The sequence below is a fragment of the Macrotis lagotis genome, chromosome 1 (genome assembly GCF_037893015.1).
Source record: "Macrotis lagotis isolate mMagLag1 chromosome 1, bilby.v1.9.chrom.fasta, whole genome shotgun sequence".
NCBI classification, from domain to species: Eukaryota; Metazoa; Chordata; class Mammalia; order Peramelemorphia; family Peramelidae; genus Macrotis; species Macrotis lagotis.
In genome coordinates, this window is record NC_133658.1 from 160,402,097 (window position 1) to 160,423,139 (window position 21,043).

The 21,043-nt window shown below is 38.2% G+C and overlaps 1 protein-coding gene across 1 annotated transcript in view; it reads left to right on the top strand.

Moving 5' to 3' along the window:
* Positions 1-996: 996 nt before the first annotated feature.
* FBLN7 (fibulin 7) overlaps positions 997-21,043 on the top strand; it is a 75,337-nt gene continuing 55,290 nt past the window's right edge. Inside the window, exon 1 of the mRNA XM_074209281.1 lies at positions 997-1,517. Coding sequence (XP_074065382.1) covers positions 1,443-1,517 — 75 coding nt within the window. The 5' untranslated portion in view covers positions 997-1,442. The remainder of the gene's footprint in view (positions 1,518-21,043) is intronic.

Below are 21,043 nucleotides of genomic sequence, written 5' to 3' on the forward strand. Positions count from 1 at the left end.
GACTTTAGGAAGGACCCAGTAGGAGTATGTCTATTTAGGGTTTTTTCAAAATGCTTATTTAACAAATGTAATTGTGTCCTATAATCTGGACTACCCTGTAAATTTGCAACACTTTTTTAGAGAGTAAGGAAGAACAGCTGGTTGTCATTGTTTTTTAAATATTCCTTCAATTATTTTTGCCCCTAAAAAGCTAAGGTGGGCCAATTCCATACTTCTAAGAATTTATAATTCAACTCAGGAAAAAATCAAACACCTACTAAGTTGCAAGGTGTGTGTGTGTGTGTGTGTGTGTGTGTGTGTGTGTGTTTGTGTGTGGTCACCTGATTTAAGAGATTTGGAATATTCATCTTTTATAGAATGGTAAAAAAAATGAATACCAAGTCAATTGTGGCATAGTGCAATGAAAACAGCACATAATTTTGGTATTCAAGGTTCTGGGTTTGGATTCTGGTGACCTAAGGCCAATTGATTCATCTCTGAGTCATGGTTTCCTCAGTTATTAAAACAGAGGGATTGGGCTAATTGATCTTTAAGGCCACTGTTAGCTCAAAAGACCTCTATAAAATCAATCCCAGGACTTGGAGCTCTTTAGAACTCCAATTATTTAGCCTTTTCTCTGGGGTACTAATTTTCAACTCTTTAAATTATCTTCATGGTTCTTTCTATATTCCCAAAGAAATCACCAACCGGCTTGACTTTAACAGCCAAGAAGGACATGTTTCTCATTCTCCCCTGAGAGATTTCTATCATCTTTTTCTATCAGATGCCTAAAGAATGTGCTGGTTGCTCTCAGAGGCATTCTCTGCAGGGGCAGCCCTTCTTTTTTGGAAGAGACAAAGAGGGAAGGAACATTTCAGCTCCTTTTGAAGCCAGTGAAGGCTGCAATAAGGTCCCATTTGCACCTTTCCCCCCCTTCTTCCCCTCCTCCCTCCATCCTCCCCTCCCCTCCCCTCCAGGAAAGGGCCTGGGGACTCAGCCAGCATTTTGGCAGGCAGAGGCTCTTGCTGGTGCTGTCCTTCCCGCTCCCCTTCCCCCACAGAGGACTGGCATAGACTTTGCTGGGTATTTGAGTGGGAGGGATGGAATCAGAGCCAAACCAAGCCACTTAGGTGTTAGCTCATAAGCCCTCAGAGCAACAGCCGCAGCCGTAGCCGCCGCCTCTGCATCTGGGACAGCAACAGCTGGAACAGCAGCAGCAGCAGCCGGGGCTGTGAAGGCACCCCCACCACAACCAAGGAGCTGGGGGTACCCAGCCTGATGCCTCCCAGACTTCACCATCATTAACAACCGGTCGGAATTCTCAGAGGCATCCCAAGCTAGCACACTGCAGGATTTTAATTAGTCAGGACTTTTTTTTTTGACACATTTTAGACAATCTTGAAGGAGGGTAGGGAAAAAAGAAACACTTTCCGTTCCTGAAAAGAAACTCCCAAATTAGCAAGATGATTTCAGGATCCCAGTGTGCCTTTGTCTTTTTCCTATCCTTCATGGCCTGTCAAGGATCCCCGGTATCACAGGTAAGAAGGTTTTCCTTGGACTGTACCAATTGGAGGATTTCAAGGCTGAGAGTCTGGTGTCCACAGGTGGAAGATGCTAGCTCCAGATGCATAAGCCCCTGGGTTTTCACATTCCATGTTAGTACTTGGGTTGGGGGCTGAGGGGATGGGGGCAGGTTATAAAAATAATTCAGACTCTTGAATCTTTAAAGAAGTATATTTTATTAGTTTTTTCAAGAACATATCTGATTGTCTTCATGGGGCACATAGGTCCTGTCTATAGGTTGGTGGAACTATTTGCCAACTGGTAATTGATCAACCCTATGAAGAAAATGACTTGGAAAATATTCTCACAAGCATGGAAAAATGGCTATGGACATTAGGATTTCTGAGAGATTTATAATTCATTGTCTTTTGCAATGTTTCATCAGGAATCATGTCCTCTTCTTAAACTTGAAATACTCCCTACCCTGGACAGATACTTATGTCCTCCTAGAAAATACTACCATATTTCACCTCTTGTAAGAGACAACATAGTATAGAGGATGGAGAACTGGCCTGGAACAAGGTCATGAAGATCTATCTGTATTCAGATCCCATTTTTGATACTTACTAGCTGTGTGACCTTGGATAAGTCACTTATTCACATCCCCAGTGTTCAAGGCAGATTTCTAAGACTATAAATTGCAGAGAAGTGCTGACCCGAATTGATAGAAGGCATTGCCTGATGGAGGAGATCTCGATACCAGGGAAATATAGACCTAGTTTCTATTACCACCCCCAAGTAACAGCTTAACTCTCTGTATCACTTTCAGAAGAATCAGAGAGAGAGGTGATTAACATTTTCTACAGGGTCACTTGGAGTTTGGATTTGGATTTTATTTCACATAGGGAAAAGAGCTTGCCTTTTTGATTTTCCAATCTGGCTTCTCTTGATCGTTGAAAGAATTCCAAATAATTACAACATTTAAAAAGAAAAGTTTTCTCTTCTTTTGCTGACTCTTGGTCTGACTGTTGTGTAGTGGGTTTCCCAGGTTAGGATAAGGAATTTCCTTTCATGTACCTGAATTGCCAAATACTGGGATAGTGGGCAGGAAAGTTAGGACAATTCTGTGAAACTAGAACTTTGCATGATGAGTTTGGTACCTGTGGACATTAATGATCTTGGGAGACCAGTGGCTATTGATGTGCAAATATGTTGGTTATAGTACTAAGGATATCAGTGTCTCATCTGTCATTACTTTGGCAAAATTTTCTATATGTTGGACTAGATCTCCTGAGTAAGTGATCTGTTGGCCAAAACTAAGTACATTGTTTTGACAGATACATCAACATCTTTGAAACACTTAGGGACAATGAGTGCCTAAAAGAGGGGCAAGGAAAATCACTATTTTTCCCAAGGAATTACTCAACAGGATCAAAGAATTTTAGAGTTGGAAGGGCTCTCAGTGGTCTGACCTGAGACCTCATTTAGTACATTTTATCTCATTTTGAATTCTTTTTCCCATTTTACAGGAAATAAAAAGTCAAGTAAGCAAACATTTATTAAATATCTACTATGTGCCAGAACCACATGGAAAATTAATAAATGGGGGGGGATGTCTTGGAGCAGTAGCTAGGACTTGGACCCAGAAAAATTAGTTGCCAATCCTGAATCTGTTACTTATTAGTTGAATGACCCTTGGTAAGTCACTTCCCATCTATAAATGGGGAATAAATCTAAAAATGAGTAGAACATGTGCTCTACCTATCTCAGAGAGTTGATATGTGGAAAGAACTTTGAAAATGCTATTGAAATATGAGAAATTATTTCATGAAAAGGAGAGATTAATCAGACTTTTCTGCTTGGTTCCAAATTCCTCATTGCTTAAGGGATACCGTACCCATTTGTAGTTTATACTAAAAATGCTCCATGCCAGTGAAAAACATCTTTCATGAGCATGTGTCTCCAACTCCTGCTTTGCTTGGTACTTATAATCAGAGGATAAGTGAACAAATTATTGAGCAAAATATTGAACAAAAATTGAACAAATTGCTGCCCCTTATCAGAGTCTGAAATGATCATAATGGGCATGCATGGAATCAGGACCACAGACCTGCCTTAGTTTGTTATGTTTTAAGAGAACTTGGAGTCACTAAAAATTGAATATGACTAGACCAGATATTGCTACCATGATTAAACATAGGAAAATGTGTTTTCATAGGAAAGAAAACAGTCCCTAAACAGGGCAATGAGAAGTACCCAGTTTTCAATACTTGTTTCTAGAATGTTCTGATTAGTCAGTGATTTAGTCAATGTCTGTCTATTCTTATTTTCCATCAGTTTCCTCACTTTTACCTCCCTCTTCCTTCATTTTTTAGACCTCCTCATTCCCATCCATTTTCCATCTCTCAATCACTCCCAATTTATTCTTTATCTCTTTGGCCCTATTATAAAGCTGTAAGCTGACCAGTTGTACCCCAGTTGATTGAGGCACATGGCTGTGAGATCTGCTCGTCTGTCCATGATCCAATACTCCCTATGAGTACATGAGTCATAAGAATGCTTTAGTGAAACCAGGATAATGCAGAGGACTGAATAGTTTCTTTAACACATGGGAGACATCTTGCTAAAGGAATACCCTCAAAGTTACATTTTGTGCTGACAAGTTAGATGTTTTTTATTTTTTAAAACAATCAAAGAGTAAAAAAGGTGGAATCTTATATTCTTTTCACTTTTCAGTCAGTTGTTTGACTGTCAAGATGTGTGCTGTCTGTGAGAATTGCCTGTCCCTATGTTCCTTTCTAAAAGTTTCATCAATGATTGTTCAATGTATGTAAGGATCATTCTTGTATTTTATCAAATGAGAAATAGATCACTGATGTCCATATGAACAGTTTTAAAGGTCAGCAATACTATCTATAATTTTTTTCAGTCATTTGGTAAGGTTCTTCCTTCAGATCCATCTAAGATCCATCTCCTTTGGTACTTTAAAAATTGTATCAATTCCTGGAGAATTTCTTCTGTTTGCATTTGATCTGATTTCTCTCTGCTCATCTTTACTTCATCTTCATTATTATAAGTCCAGAAACAGCAGAGATGAAAACAAATTATTATAGAAATATTACTCTTTTGAAAACATATTTGTTATTTTTCTTTTCATTTCTAAGTGCTCTTGGGGTGATCTGGCTTAGTTGAGTTTCATGGTAAACTTTATATAAACTCATTTCTATCCTTATTAGCCTATTGTCATTTACTGGTTGGTGAGGTGATATTACTCACAATCCTCTCCTGAAACATTTCACAATTAATTTAGTATTTAAAGTTCTTTGCTGTCTTTTTTTTTTTTTTTTTTTGCTTAAAAAGAGTAAGTGTTTTCTGGCTCAGGTAATTTCTGAACTGTTTTTGCTTCCTTGTGGTGGCCTTTGCTTTACATTGGCTAAACTTCTATAGGAAACAATCAAGGACAATTGTCTTTTGTTTTATTAATTTCTAATTATTCAGGATCAGAAACTTTCTTTTTCCATACTATAATATTAATGGTCTATATCTTTGATTTGACTTTTGGGGCAGATGGGAAGAGGCATATAGAAAGGGGGAATGTAATGAATTTTGTGAATCTGATATTCTGAAGGAGGAATATCCTCTGGTTCTCATTTGGTAAAAATAGCAAATTACTTAAGGGAATAACCATGGGGAAATTCCCTCAGAGGCTTTCTGTTTGGGGGAATCATTTGAATTTGTTACATAATAATGGTGTCAAGGGGAAATAATAATTAAGATCACTTTTCTTTTGTCCAAATTGAAAAATTGCTTTTGTTAAAGAGCTGAGATTGATTATTTTTCTGGACATCATAAACTCTTCGATTGTTCACTCTACTCCTCTACCTTGAGTCAAGCTTATTAATTTCCTCTCTTCCATATGTACCTGTGTATTCCTCATCTCAGAGTTGTAACTGGGAATTTCTGTACTTGGGTTGAGGAGGATGGTTCTAGATTGGGAATATGAACTGAGGCCAGAGTTGTGGGGAAGGCAAAATGGAGTAGGAAATGAACCCCAGATAGGTTTTGTTGGCACTCTAGAGGAAATCATTGGTTGTCTTACCTCATCTTTATCTCATCTTTTTTAATGACAATTGACATTAAATGAATAGTTCCAGGGATCCTCTCTATTCTGAGTCATTTCTGAGTCACTGCTTCTTAAGCCATTGGGGAAAGTCATGGATGAATCACTGTGACAGAATTGAGGCAGAGGCTGATTTAGAGTCAGGGACCTAGGTTGCTATTGAGGACTTTTTGGGTTTTTTTTGTTTGGATACAATCAGGATTAAGTGACTTGCCCAAGGTCACATGGTTAGTAAGTGTCGGAGACTGAATTTGAACTCCAGGGCTGGTGTTCTGTCCTTTGTGCCACCTTTCTACCTCACTGTTGCGGACTTTTAAAGTCTAGGTAGGGGAGATATTCCAGTGGCTTTCAGTACCTTGGGCAAATAACAATTCCCAGAGTTCTTCACTAACTTATGATGTGAATAACCATCATAATAGCTTATGTTAGGTAGAGCTTTACAGGAAATAAAGGACCTGGCATCTCTATTGCCTATCATTGTTTCTGAAAATAGATTTTATTGATATCTTTTCTTTTTGCAGCATCTTTGTTTTCTCTGTTCCTCTCCCTCCCCCTCCCAGAGGACTATCCCTACTAACAAAAGACCAAAAAAAAAATAGGAAGAGAAAACAGCATCACTTTAAGTTGTCAATATCTTAGGATGAAGGAATTTATCAGATGACTTTCCTTTGTAGCATAAGAGGAACCCAGGTAGAATCAGAACACTGAAGGGGTATGTATGGAAGATTGAAATGGGGAGGAAAGAAGCAAAAATGACTGAGTTATAGGACAAAAATTTGCCTAATTTACATTTTTGCTTAGGTTCAACTGCCCACCTTTCCTGATCTCTTCTTTATCAGTTCCCCAGTTCTCTGAACATTTTGAGGGGGGGAAATTGAGAGAGAGAGAGAGAGAGAGAGAGAGAGAGAGAGAGAGAGATCATTTGTTCAAATGAAGTTAAATAATTTACCCAAAGTCACCTTGGTGTATAGAGCAGAGCAGAGATGCAATTCATATCTAAAATTAAAAAAAATTTCATTGTCCTCTTGCAATGGAAGAGAATTTTTTAACTTAGGACTAGGATTCTGGAACCTTGTATAAGCAGGTCTTGAAAATCAGGTATTTGAAAATGAAGGGTTATACTTGATAAACAAATATAAGTTCATGAATGGGGGGCTAATATTTGGATTGATGCCATTTGTTAGCATTTGATATTCATGAATCAGGGAGGAATAAAGGAAGGAAGAAGTGGGGGTGCCCTAGTCATCTATGTACCCAATGGAGGAAGAAGTGAGGGGGTTTAAAAAAGAAGTGTAGGGTTTCCCCTTTACTCAGTAGGTCACCCCATCCACAGGGGTCCAGCTGTCGTTCTGGCTTTCACTCAGACTCAGGGCTCTTAGGATCAGCAACAACACCATCAAGGTGCCAGTAATCAACATTGACCACAGGGTCTTCTAAGATCTCTTCCCCCCAATCAACTACCTGTACCAGAATTTCCAATTATGGCATTAATGCCCAGGGCCCTCATTCTCTTGACCACCAGAATAAAGGTATATGAATCAAGCAGTTAGGTGTGGATAGAATGCTAGTCCTGGGGTCAGGAAGATCTGAATTCAAATCTAACCACAGACACTTATTAGCCAAGTGATCCTGGGCAAGTCATCTGTAAAACAGGGATAATAATGACACCTAACTCCTGGGTCTTTGATCCTGATTAAGAATCAAATGAGATAATATTTGTAAAGTCTTGAGCACAATGTATGGAACATAATAAGCACTTAAAATTTTCCTTTCTCCTCTTCTTTCCTTTCTTCCTTTCTTCCTCACTCTCTCCCTTCTTCCTTTCTTCCTTCTTTTCTCCCTTTTCCCCTTTCTTCCCTTCCTTCTTTCTTTCCTTCCTTTCTTCTTCCTTTTCTCCCTTCTTTCTTCCTTCTTCCCTTTCTTCCACCCTCTCTCCTACCTTCCTTCCTTTCTTTCCTTTTCTCCCTCTTTCCCCCTCCTCCCTCCCTTCCTACCTTCCTTCCTTCCTTCCTTCCTTCCTTCCAAGAAGACATTGAATTTGAAAGTTCTTTTAGAAAATGATATAATTCACAACTCAGAGAGAGGCAGGACAGGGCAGGTAATATTGTGCCTATTTTTCAGTGAGGAAAGAAATCTCAGAGAGGGTAAGTGACTTGGCCAAAGCCAGATGGTCAATCTGTGGCAGAACCTAACTCCTCTCTTTGAAGTCTCTTCTATTATTCTCCCCCCCCCCCCCATTACAGCTTAGAATTGTGGAAGGACCAAGACATGTGTGTTTACTGTCAGTTTGAATTTTGCCTCTGACATTTGTTAGCTGTATAATCATGGCCAAATGTACCCTAGTATGCTCATCTTTAATATTGGGAGAATAATACCTGCAGTCCTTACTTCAGAGGCCTGTTTATGAGGATTAAATGAGATAATAAATCCACGCACATCTATTAATCATCTACAATGAGCCAGTCATGGTGTTAGGTTAGACAAAGACAAAAATAATACAGTGCTTAACCTTAAGAAGCTTATATCTCATATAGGATGTATAATTTGAATGGAGCTTTGAAGGGAGCTGTGACATCAAAGAAAAGTAGGCTTTGGGGTCAGGACATATGAAACAAAGAAAATATGAGATATTTACAAAATTTTAAATATATGTGAGTGCACATATGTATATATCCATCAGAAGTTATTGTTTTTAGCCATTATTGCACCATACTCCAAATTCCATGTAAAAAAACCCCTTGGCTAAGGGCAAAAGGATTGGAAGTTTTAGATCTAGGAGAGGAAAACCTCAATTAAATGCTATGAGAGGGGGTGGTTACTTGTCCTCCCTGTACATAGAAAAACTAAAAACTTCCACAACTGAATAAACCATATGGTGTTTAAAGATTTACTTAAATTAAGTAATGCTCATTATCTTTAATTTCAAACCTGTCTGTTCCCAGCTGCTTTATTTCTGTCAAGGGTACCCCACTTCTTCTACTGCACCCATACTGACAATGTCACCTTACATGTCTAATCAGAGGCCAAATCTTTTCATTCACCTTCCCTAACATCTCCTGTCCCTTTCTCTTCTCCATTTCCACCTACACCCTGCTGTTTCATCACCTCTTACATGGACTATTGCAGTAGAATTTTAATTAGTCTACTAACCTCATATATCGACCCTTCTTCAATCCAGTCTCCATATAGCTGCCCAAGTGATTTTCCTAAAACACAGCTTTAGTCCCTTTATCAATAAACCCCAGTGATTCCTCAGCTCTAGGTTCAAATAGAAATACCTCTGATTGACATTTTAACCCCTTATATCCTGGCCCTAAGCTGTCTCTCCAGCTTTATTCCACATTACTTCCCTTAATTGAATCTATGGTCCAACCAAACTAATCATCTTCCTTTTCTTCATCTATGACAATTACCCCTCTTGCCTCTTTTGAGCAGAATGTCATCATTTCAGTCTCTTTGCATCCTTAGATTTCTTTCAGATTTAGCTCAAGCCCCACAAAATGCTAGGGCCTCCCCTAATTCTTCTCTTTCTGAAATTATCATGTATCTGTTGACCCCCATTTTCTCCTCTTACAGAATGTAAGTTCCATGAGGGCAGGAATGTTCACACTTTTTTGTGTGTTCTCAATATCTTCCTTGTATATCTGTTTATTTTTCATATTTATATGTTTCCTTTAGTTTCTATGTGCCCATCTGTGTCCTTGGTATTTGGTGCAGTACTTAAATTGCTGTTGATTATCTCACTTGAGTCTCACAATATCCCTTTGAGGTAAGGACTGACATCCACATTTTACATATAAAGAAACTGAGGCTCAGAAATATGAAGTGACTTTAAACTTAGTTAGAAGTGGGATTTAAGCCAGACCATTTTTACATCCAGGACCAGGACTCTGTCCTTCATTCTCAATCTTCCAAAGTCATTCAGAAATTCAACAAAGATGAGAAGTTGAAATTCCTGCTTGTTGCTAAGGCATTTTATGATTACAGTTATTTCTAGCATTTAATCCATCACAGATGATCCAAAAGACCCCCCCACCCACCCACTGAGGCCTAGAGAATGTGACTCCTTTCACTTAAGCCCCCATTTCAATGTCTTAAAAATAAATTATATCATGATAAGTTACTTACATAATATTCATCAAAGGAAAAACCATAGCATCTTCAAGCTGGAAGGGAATGTTAGAAGTTATCTAGCCCATCCTCTGCCCTGCCCCCCAAAGCACCCCTGACAGTAATTCATCAGACTTCCAAGATCACTAAATCAATCTCCCAGAAGTGGGAAGTTTAATGAAAACCATATATCAGTTCCCTCAGACCCAGCCAATAAGAACTCTGAACCCCTCTCCCATTTGTTCCATTGCCAATAGACAGCCCCATTTCCTTCCAGTCCTTTGGCTTCACTCCTTCTATGTCCTAATCATCGTTATTTCCAAGGACACTTTATGAAGACACTGAATCATACATATTTGAATGCTAGAGAAGAGAAAGACTGTTTGTTCCTATTCTTTTCAACAAGGGAGAGATTTACCTTATATCAACTTCATCCTGAAAATTTGTATAATTCCTTTTTTTTGTTGTTGTTCTATTGTTTCTGGCAGGATCTGTTCTTTACAAACAGCTGTTATCATTCATATCCCAGTTATGATCTGGTTCCTGTCTTTGTTTTTCCAAATTCTTACCCAAATTCTGGCTGCATTCTGATCTTTGGTTGAGTTTTTCTCACTGGTGTTGAGTTGTAGCAAACAAATAATACTCTTGCTCATAGGGAAAGACAAGACTAAAAAGAAGCTATTAAAGCTGTTTGCATGATGGAATGATCATGAACGGATGCTAGTGAAGAGAATATCTTGGAGAAGTTTGAGGAAAAGTCAGACTTTAACTTAATCCTTCTAAAATGCATTTGAATTCAAGATACCGCCATGATCAAAAATGATGTATCACTCTCCATTTTCGACAGAATAAAACCTCAAAATCCTTAACTCAGCCAGCAAGTCTTTCCATGATCTAGCTTCAGTTTTATCTTTTGTTACTTCCTTTAATGCACTTACAAGCTGTATTGCTCCCAGTTCTTCCAATGTATTCTGTGCTTTACCACCATGATCAGATTTCAGAAGTCTTAGAGAAAGGATTAGCAGGATCCCATGATATAGTATCCTTCAGGGGAAGCCAAAATCGAAAGTTTGGAAATGTGGAAGAAGTTGAAATTCTGAAGGCATGAAGAATAATTCCAATGGACAGGAAATGAGGGAATTGTCTGAAGAGGTTTATGGGAATGCACAACAAACCCATTGATCAACTTAGATTTTTAAAAGATGTGTTGGATTTAGAAGCAAAGACAAGTCAGGGAGGAAGAGTGCAAAGAGTTCAAAGTGTTCTTATCTTCTGAGAAGGGCCTTAGAAACACCAAAGTTCAGAATCAGTTGAGATTAGAAAGGAAAACTAAGGATGAAAATAAGGATAAAGGAAGAGGAAGGAGGAAGGAAAAGATAGAACTAAGGATAGATGGGGCAATGCTATCTTAAGACTGAGAGACAGCAGAGCTACTCTACTTAAAAAAATTATTATTTTTGTTTTACATTCATCTTCTCTCTCAAAGGAGAGAAATCTTAAAGTTGTACAGGAAAGATAAAATAGCTAATTGGGAATCAGTCAATCAAGGAGCATTTGCTGAGTGCTTGCTGTAAGCAGGTATTCTGCTAGGTTTTGGAGATACAAAGAAAAACAAAAACATGATCCCAGATCTCAATGAACTTTACATATTAATGGAGTAATAGAATAGGGGAGTTGGAAGAGATAAAGGATCTTCCCTTGGTGAATTCAGTGCTTCTGAATCAGATGAATTCCATCCCAGAGCCCTGGAAGAACCAACAGATGAAACTGCCTTTTGAAAGATTTAGAAAATTAAGGGACAAATAATGTTCTAATTTTCTTTTTTATAATAATAAATATCTATTTAAGGAATTAAAGTTTTCAAAGCACTATACATGGCACATTTCATATGAGGTAGGTAATACATATACTGTTAATTCCATTTTACCGATGAAGTAGTAGACTCAGAGAGATTGAGACTTGACTAAAGTCATACACTAAGTAATCATCAGAGGCAGAATTTGAACCCATCTTACCTTATTCTAAGTCCAGCACTCTACTTTATAGTGTATTGCCTCTTTGTTATACTAATTTTCTCAAAGGGAAGAGAATATAGTCTAGGCTAATGAGTTTGACTTGCATTGTTGGAAAAATTGTAGAATTAAAAGGATGACTTGTGAACATTTTTTAAAAAAAAGGGTGAAGTTTGCAAGAAATCAGTATGGCTTCCTCAAGAATAGGGAGATTTATTGTGCTTTGTTTTGGGTTTTTTGTTTGTTTTTGGAGTCTATAAGGGTTAAGTAACTTGCCCACAGTTACAAAGTTGGTAAATGTCTGAGACTGGATTTGAACTCCAGTCCTCCTGACTCCAAGATGGATGCTCTATTCACTGTGAAGAAGACCTATTCTTTCCAGACTACCTCCATTGCCCTTTTGGACAGGATTTCTAGAGTGGAAGCTCAGGGGAATACTGAAGATGTAAATTTAGATTTTAGCATAATATTTGGCATAGTTTCTAATGTAATTGTGTGGACAAGATTTAGAGATGTGAGTTTGAGGAATAGTTGGATCCAGAACTCGCTGAATGAGCAAAAATTTGGAGTTGGACGACAACACAGCCAGTGAAGTGCCTCAGGGGTCTGTTCTTTGTCAATGAATAGGACAAAGCCATTGATTGCTTGATTATCACAATTTTTGTGGTGTGTGTGTGTGTGTGTGTGTGTGTGTGTGTGTGTGTGTGTGAGAGAGAGAGAGAGAGAGAGAGAGGGAACTAGGATATTAGATGAAAGGATTAAAAAAAAAATACTGACCGGCCAGAAAATTGGACAAAATTTAAGAAGATAAAATTTAATAGAAATATTTATCAAGTCTTACATTTGGGTTGAAAAAATCAACTTTGTAAGTATTGTAGAAGGGGGAAATGACTAGACAATATTTTTTCTGAAAAAAAATACCCCAAACTAGGGGTTTTTAATGAATTTCAATATGAGCCAGTAGTAGGATGTGCCAGTTGGAAGAGATAATGTGACTTTAGATTGCAGAAAAAAGGTAAGCAGAGTGTTTAGGATTAAGGAGATGATAATTCTGTCTTATAGCGTTTTGGCCAGACCTCAGTTGGAGTGTCCATTTCTAGGTTCCTTTTAGGAAGGACATAGGCTGGAGAGAGAGTTCACAAGAAGTACCCTGACTGTACAGAAGGTACTTGGAATCATGTTTTATAGAGTTCATTTGAAGGATCTGGGGATATCTAGGCTGGAGACAATAATTTTGGGGGGATACCTAATAGCTATTTTTAAGTATTTGATATTATATCTTGTATAAGAAGAAGAATTAGATTTGGTTTGCTTGACTCCAGTGGATAGAATGGGGAGTAGTGGGTAGAAGTAGCAGAGAGGCAAATTTAGGTTTAATATGGGGGGGGGAATTACAATAATTAGTTATACTAAATTAGAATGGGTTGATTTAGGAAGCAGGGATTGCTTCTCAATTGAGGTCCTCAAGCTAAGGCTGGATGAGTACTTGTCAGTTATGCTGAGAAGATTCTCATTCAGATACAGATACAAAATCCCCTGAAGGACTTCTAAGTCTTAACCTTTTGTAATTATATCTCTTTCTGTGACTTTGAGAAGATCTTCCACTTGTCTTATTGCTCCCCTCATTCTACCCCCCAACCTCCAATATATGGTCCAAGTCAAATGTCTTGGAGCAATCCATGATGCCTTCTGGCTGGATGCAATCTCTCCCATTAAATATTGTATTTCTTCAATAGCAATGTAATAGCTATAGTCTTTCTACATTAAGTTATTATTTATGTCCTTGATTATTTCCCCTACTATATGATAAACTATGTTTTGTTCACCTCTGTGTCTCCCATAGTACTGAGCATAGTAAACTCCATCCATTTTGGCTACTCAATAAACTTTTATTGAAGAAATCAATAAAAGTAATACATTGTTTTTGTTGAGATTAAAGTAACCTACAGATTTGTGTTTTGTTTTTAAATATGGATTTGTTTCATTTTAGTCCAATGTTTGGCACACATTAGATGGTTTAATATGTGTTTGTTCACTGATTTGTTGGCATGAATCTAAAGATGAGGCAGATATTCTCTGGTATGATAGTCTTTGGCTCTTTAGCATTTCATTAGAGAAGACAATCTACATTATGGTGATCAAATCAAGTAGTCCCTACCTGCATCTGTCAAGTTTGTCCTCTGACAACTTTCTGGACTTATTTTTCCTTTTTGAACATTTGCTTATTGAAAGGATTAAAGGATGATTCTCTTGCCAGAGGATGTAGAGACCTGGTGACAAGAACACTAGATCTGGAGCCAGAGGACCTGTGTTCAAACGTGGCCTTTGTTGCTTCCTATCTATGATTCAAAATCACAGAATTTCATAGTTGAAAGAAATTTAAGTGGTTGTCTTGCTCAACTCATACCATATTGGCTTCCTCTCTATAAATATGTGTCCTATGTCCTCCAGTTTCTGGAGTTCCAAGTAAGAGACTCCACTCCTTCCCAGGAAAGTTTATTCTACTTTGGGATATCTCCAATTATTAGGAAGATTTTTTTGTTTGTTTTTTTTTTTTCTGACATGAAATCAAACTTTGTTCTTTTGAAATTTTTGCCCATTGCTCCTTCCATTTTATATCTTCTTGGCTCAAACAGTACAAATCTAATCCCTCTAATACATGACAACCCTCTAAATTACTTAAAGATAGTTATCATGTGTCTCCTTTTCTATCTAAAAATCCCAAGTTCCTTCATGGACTCATCTTACGATACTGCCTCAAGTCCTTTAACTATTCTAGATGTTTCTCCTCTGGACATTCTCCAGTTTAGGAGTTGAGTTTGACCCATAGAGACCACAGATGGACTAATAAACAATTAGCCAACAAACATTTCCTAATTATACCTGTGCTAGGTACAGTGACTTTAAATCCAAAGAATGAAATAATCTTGGTGTTTGAAGGAGTCACATTCCAACAACCACCTTTTTATTCCTAAAAGCTCAGACTTTTAAAGCTGTCCTAGATTGCATTTCCCTTCTTGACTCATCACTCTGCTGCCTCATTGCCCTTAGTACTGCCTAACCAAATCTTCCCATCCTATACTTGTGAAGATACAGATAAATAAGATGCATTGTATTTATGTCTATTGAATTTCATCTAATTGTATTCTAACCAGATCTCCAACCTCTTAAAATCTTTTGGAACCTGACTTTGTTATCTAATCTGTTAACTAGCCCTCCCTACTTTGTGTCATCTGCAAATTTTTATAAACATGCTTTTTATATCTCCATACCAAGCATTGAAAAATATATTAAATAGCACAGGGGCTCACTGCAGTCCCTCGAACCTCAGTTTCACTAGCTTCATCTCAAGTCATTTCAATCTCTCTCTCTCTGGGCTTCAGGCACTGTGCTTTCTTTTTCATTGAAAACTTTTTTTATTTATTTAATTTTAAATTTATGGAATAAAACAAGCATTTCCATGGCATAGTATATGAACACAGTATATGAAATTGCAGATCTATTTTGTACAACTTGTTATTCCTTTTAAATATTTAATAAAGTCATTATGTGATTTTATTTTTTCCTTCCCCGCCTTTCCCCCCAGGTCTAGAGATAGCTGTCTTTATACTATTGTGTTTTCCCAAAATACTTTCTATACACTTTCTAAAGTCAACGATCTCCTATGAGCAATGCTACAAAGGAGAGTATAGTAAGCACAGAGGGGAAGGTCATACTAAAAAAAGATTATGTTTGTTTACATCATGCCTCATTAGGCAGTAGTAACTCAGTGACCTTTTTGGATCTTTGCAGCCCTAGTTTTTACTTTCTTCTTCTTTTTTTTTATTTGGCAAGGCAATGGGGTTAAGTGACTTGCCCGAGACCACACAGCTAGATAATTGTGTCAGAGGTAGGATCTGAACTCAGGTACTCCTGACTGCAGGGCAGACGCTCTATCCACTGTGCCACCTAGCTGTCCCAAGTTTTTGCTTTCTGAAAGCTCATAGCACTTCATTTAAAAAAAAAAACAAAACAACCCAAACATAGCCTTTTGACCAAGACACAAGAAGTCATTATAAGCATTTTAGCTGGACCTCAAACTTGAATCTCTGACTTGTTTATTATAGCCCAATGTGTGAGAAAAGTGCATAGCACAGTCTAGGGAAGGAGGTTTGAATCTAAGCATCCAACAGAGTGAAGCATACCCATAGACTTAATGGCATTTCTCACATAGGAATTGCCTTAGCAGGAAGTTAAACTTTAGGAAAGGTTGTCCTTTTCCTTCTCCCAAAGACAGCACTAGAAATAGCAATCAAGGTCAGTTTTTGCCCAACCAGAATCCCCTTAATAAAATGATAAAATAGGGGAAGCTCTTTGCAAGCCTCTTTCTTTGTAATGGAAAATGTTAGAGCTAAGTGAGTGTCTGGCAATTTGGAGCAGTGGAGGCAGAAGATGACCTACATTTAAATTCTGGCTCTGTCCCTGGTCATGTTTTCTTCTATATAAAGAAAGGGGGGTAAAATAAATAATCTCTTTGGTCCTATAAGACTGAAAATCTGGTTAATGTGTCCATTACAGGGAAGATCTCCATGTTAAGCCTGCCATATTATCATTGGTTAAGCTGACTGACTATAATTTAGATAACTAAGATAAATGGTATACTAGTATTTACAGTTTTATGACTGGCTCCTGTACTCTGGACATACTTTAAAATTTAATTTGCACTATTAAAATTTTCTTCATCACTTTCTTAAATCTGAAGAATCAACAAAAATATATCTAGCCTGATTGGTAGCATTTAATTTCTGAGGTGTAAATGCTCACACTGGAAATTTCACCATCATCTCTCTCTTCTGGAGTTGGCTCCAATGCACCTTTGATTATGGTAATTTTCTTTGGAGACAACAAGGCTTGTTTCAGACAGAATTTTGCTCCCCATTGAGAGGTTCTAAATTTCTTCAAGAGCCAGTGGTGACCCAGGTTGAATATTGCTCAGCAATAGCTCTCTTCTTTCTACCTTTTCCATAGTATAGGGATACTTAACCTGAAGTTCATGGACTTGATTTTAAAAAATGGGGAAGATGTATCTCTAGTTCAATATAAATGATTTCCTCTGTAATTCTATGTATTTTATGCATTTAAATACATTCTTCTGAGAAGGGCTTCACCAGATTGATTGTCAAGGGGTTCCATGACCCTTAAGGCAGGTTTTTTTTTTGGTAAGGCAATGGGGTTAAGTGGCTTGCCCAAGGCCACACAGCTAGGTAACTTTAAGTGTCTGAGACCGGATTTGAACCCAGGTACTCCTGACTCCAGGGCCGGTGCTTTATCCATTGTGCCACCTAGCTATCCCCATGACTCTTAAGGTAAGAACTCTTATTCTAATGGGAAAAGTAATGGGTTCAGAGTCAGATCATTTGGCCTCATCAGCTGGGCAACCTTGGGTAATTCATTTGACTTCTTGGACATCCGGTCCTCACCTGGAAAGTGGGTAAATATACTGGTGGTCTTTCAAAGTTAGGTGAGGGTTAGATGTTGAGATGTAGCTCTTTGTATGTGAATTGTAACATACCACATGAGAATTCCTTTCCAATGTCTCATATAAGCTGAAATAATCTCATATAGCCTTAGAAGAGAGAGTCTGCTTGCTTCTTACTGCTCAGCTTGTCAAATACTATTAGTTTTGAGGGTGCAGATCTATCTATTCTCTCTTCTTCTCCCAGTTAACAATAAACTTTGTTTTAACAAAGGAACATTTTCTGATTTACATTGTCACTTTGTTTAACCAAGGATTCAGAGAGTAGAGCTTGAGGCTTACAGGCTAGATGATAAACACCTTCCACTTCAACTTTCAAAAGTCTGTACCTGCTTTGATGTGGACTCTCCTTCCACCTGTGTAGACCACAAATCCCCTGAAGAGATAGCTTTATGAATGTCTGTGGCTAAAAAAAGTAATAAAGATCATCACTTCTTTGTCAACCCTCTGAGGATGCTCACCAAATTCAACATGCCTTACCCTTCAAAAATAAATACCCAAACTATTGTAGGCAGAGCATTAACTAGGTTGGGATGACTAGAGCTTTGACCTCAGATGCTATTTAGAGGTTGCAAATAGCATTTGCAGTATTTCAGCATCAAAGAAACACCAACATTTAACTTCACCATCTAGTAAGAAAAATTAGTTAAAATGGGAAGTTATCAGATGGAAGCTATTATGATCTCTCCCCTGCTCTCTTCCTAGCAGCAGATTGCTTTAGTGTATGCTTTTCTTCTGCCATGAGATGATATCTCAGCACTCCCACTTTTTGCCCTTGTCCTCCACTCAACTATGTTCTCATATGCATGCTTCTTACCTTGGGGTCATTTGTGAAATTTGCTCAATTGATTACTGGGTAGTGCTATGAACATTTCCAGATTGATGAGATTGCCAAAGCTTCTGTTCTACTGGCATAACCTTTAGGAACCCATAGTCAATAAGGCATTGGTCTTCCAGGAAGATTCTTTGGTATCATCACCTCCACTTGATTAGGAGTATTATTTTCTGTTTCTTTGGTCTTTTGAAAATGGAATTCCCTATTTAGCTCAGACTGGAAGTGCATTATATGGAAGTAGAAAGGTCATTCATTAGTAGGCCCAATTCTATCACCAATCTGCACGGAAGTTTTGACTTGCTCCATTTCCAATTTAGGTCAATTAACCCCTACTAAGACAATCTGGTTCTCCCTTCCTTCCCATTATTGGTGCCTAATGTGGACACCCTATAGACATTAGTCCATTGCAACTAAAAACTTCCGATCTCAAGTGATCAACTATCCTTGGCCTTCCCAGGAGCAGGGATCATAGGCATGCACGATCATTTCCAATATATTCTATTTTATCTAGTGTCCAACACAGTATACAGCAGGTGCATTTTAAATACTTGTTGACTGACTGATTGGGAGATGAGGGAAGAACTACTGTATTACAAATCCAAACCAAAGATCCCTACCATTTAGTTCCAAACTACTGAGTGAATCTCCCATTATTTCTTAACATAAAATCCTATTTGGTATTGAATATAATCAAACCCTTTTTTTTTTAGTTTTTTTTTTTTTTTGGAAGGCAAATGGGGTTAAGTGGCTTGCCCATGGCCACACAGCTAATTGTCTGAGACTGGATATGAACCCAGGTACTCCTGACTCCAAGGCCGGTGCTTCATCCACTACGCCACCTAGCTGCCGACCCTTTTCTACCTTTCCAGATTTCTTATATTTGGTTCTCTTCTATGAATTGTATGATTCATTTACATTGGCCTCTTGGAGGTTTTTTGAACCATCTTCCTTCTTTGCACTGACTTTCTCCCATATTTAGGATATTCTGCTACAAACCTGTGCCTCTTAGCTTCCCCTGGTGTCTATTAAGGCTCAGATCAAATCCCACTCCCTGTTCGGCTTATCCTGGTCCTCTTAACTGTTAATGCCTCCTCTTTCCAGGACACCTCATTAGAATGTATGCTCCTTGAAAGCAAGGTTTTGGGTTTGTTTGTTTTTTTTTTTTGCTTTTTCTTTTTAGCCCTACTACATGGTAAGCACTTAAAAAGTTCTTATTTATTGAATGATTAATTTACTTTGTCCCTTCTCTTCAAGTGTCTCAAGAGCCTTCATTATCTTTTTCTTTTCTATTTTTTTCTTTTTTTAGGTTTTTTGCAAGGCAAATGGAGTTAAGTGGCTTGCCCAAGGCCACACAGCTAGGTAATTATTAAGTGGCTGAGAACAGATTTGAACTCAGGTACTCCTGACTCCAGGGCTGTTGCTCTATCCACTGCACCACCTAGCTGCCCCCATTATCTCTTTTGACTATCCTGCTTTTCCCTAGATTTCACCCTCTAGGCTTCTCAAAAATCATCCTTCCACTGTCTCCTCTCCTTGCCAATCAACACTCCTATTCCACATTGTTGAATGACTGATGCCATTAATGCATTCATAGACTTAACCCTCAGAGGATGCATCTGTGCTTTAAAAGGGGAACTTGTTAATTAGTAGATTGCATCACCAAAGATAGTTTTGTGCAGTGGGTTCTTTGTGATTTCCCTTATGAAGAAAAGGAGCCAGACACTCAGTCCTCACTTCCGAGAGCCAACACTGGCTTTATGGACCTGGGAACTTTTGTAGAAAGCTTTGTTGACCTCAGTGTCCTTGTGTTCATTTAAGCTTCTTCCTTTTCCCCTTGTGACTATTTCTGAATCAGACAGATGCTGGTAGGTGAAGGATGAAGGGATGAAACCCAGACAGACTGGTTGAGAAAAACTAAAATATAGATCATGCTGATTCTTATACTAACCACATTTTTTTTTGGATTATTTCAAAACAGAAACCCTGTCCTGTATATCCTCAACCTTAAAAGTATCCTTATTGGACAACAGATATGATTCATAAGCAGAAGCAACCCTAGGCAAAGTTACAAAATAGAAAGAACTTTCAAGTCCAATTTGGCCTATTCTTTTTTTTTTTTAAGGTTTTTGCAAGGTAAACAGGGTTAAGTGGCTTGCCCAAAGCCACATAGCTAGGTAATTGTTAAGTGTCTGGATTTAAACCCAGGTACTCCTGACTCCAAGGCCAGTGCTTTATCCACTATGCCACCTAGCCACCCCTCAAGTCCAATTTGGAAATAAGAAAATTAAGGCGTAGAGAAGTTTAGTGATTTGCCCAGTCATATGGAGACAGGATGATTTGGTAGATAGCAGGTTGATCTTGGAGCCAGAAATGTGAACCTGGTCAATCATTTAGCCTCCTAGGGCACTGGCTTAGGCAATTCTCCATTAAGTTAAAAGGAAGGTTCTGACCTATATTGATCAGGGAGCCTTCTCCCTAGGAGGTCCTTAGCTCAGTGAAATCAGGAGTCCAGTTCTTATCCCTATATTATAGCTAGTGCCACAGAATTCTAATTTTCCAAGTCTAAGTCCAGTAAACCACAGGTATTTTTATAAATGAAAAATGTTCTCAACTTCTCCCTTTGCTTCTGATTAATACAATCATCCACTTTCTCATTTATATCTGATCTCTCTGCCTTCATGCTTCCACTCTTTCCTACCTCATTTCCTCTTTTTTTTTTTTAGGTTTTTGCAAGGCAAATGGGGTTAAATGGTTTGCCCAAGGCCACACAGCTAGATAATTATTAAGTGTCTGAGACTGCATTTGAACCCAAGTACTCCTGACTCCAGGACCAGTGCTTTATCCACTGTGCCACCTAGCCACTCCCATTTCCTCTTTTCTTTTTTTTAGGTTGATGTTTTGTTTTTTTGTTTTTTTTTTTGCAAGGCAATGGGGTTAAGTGGCTTACCCAAGGCCACATAGCTAGGTAA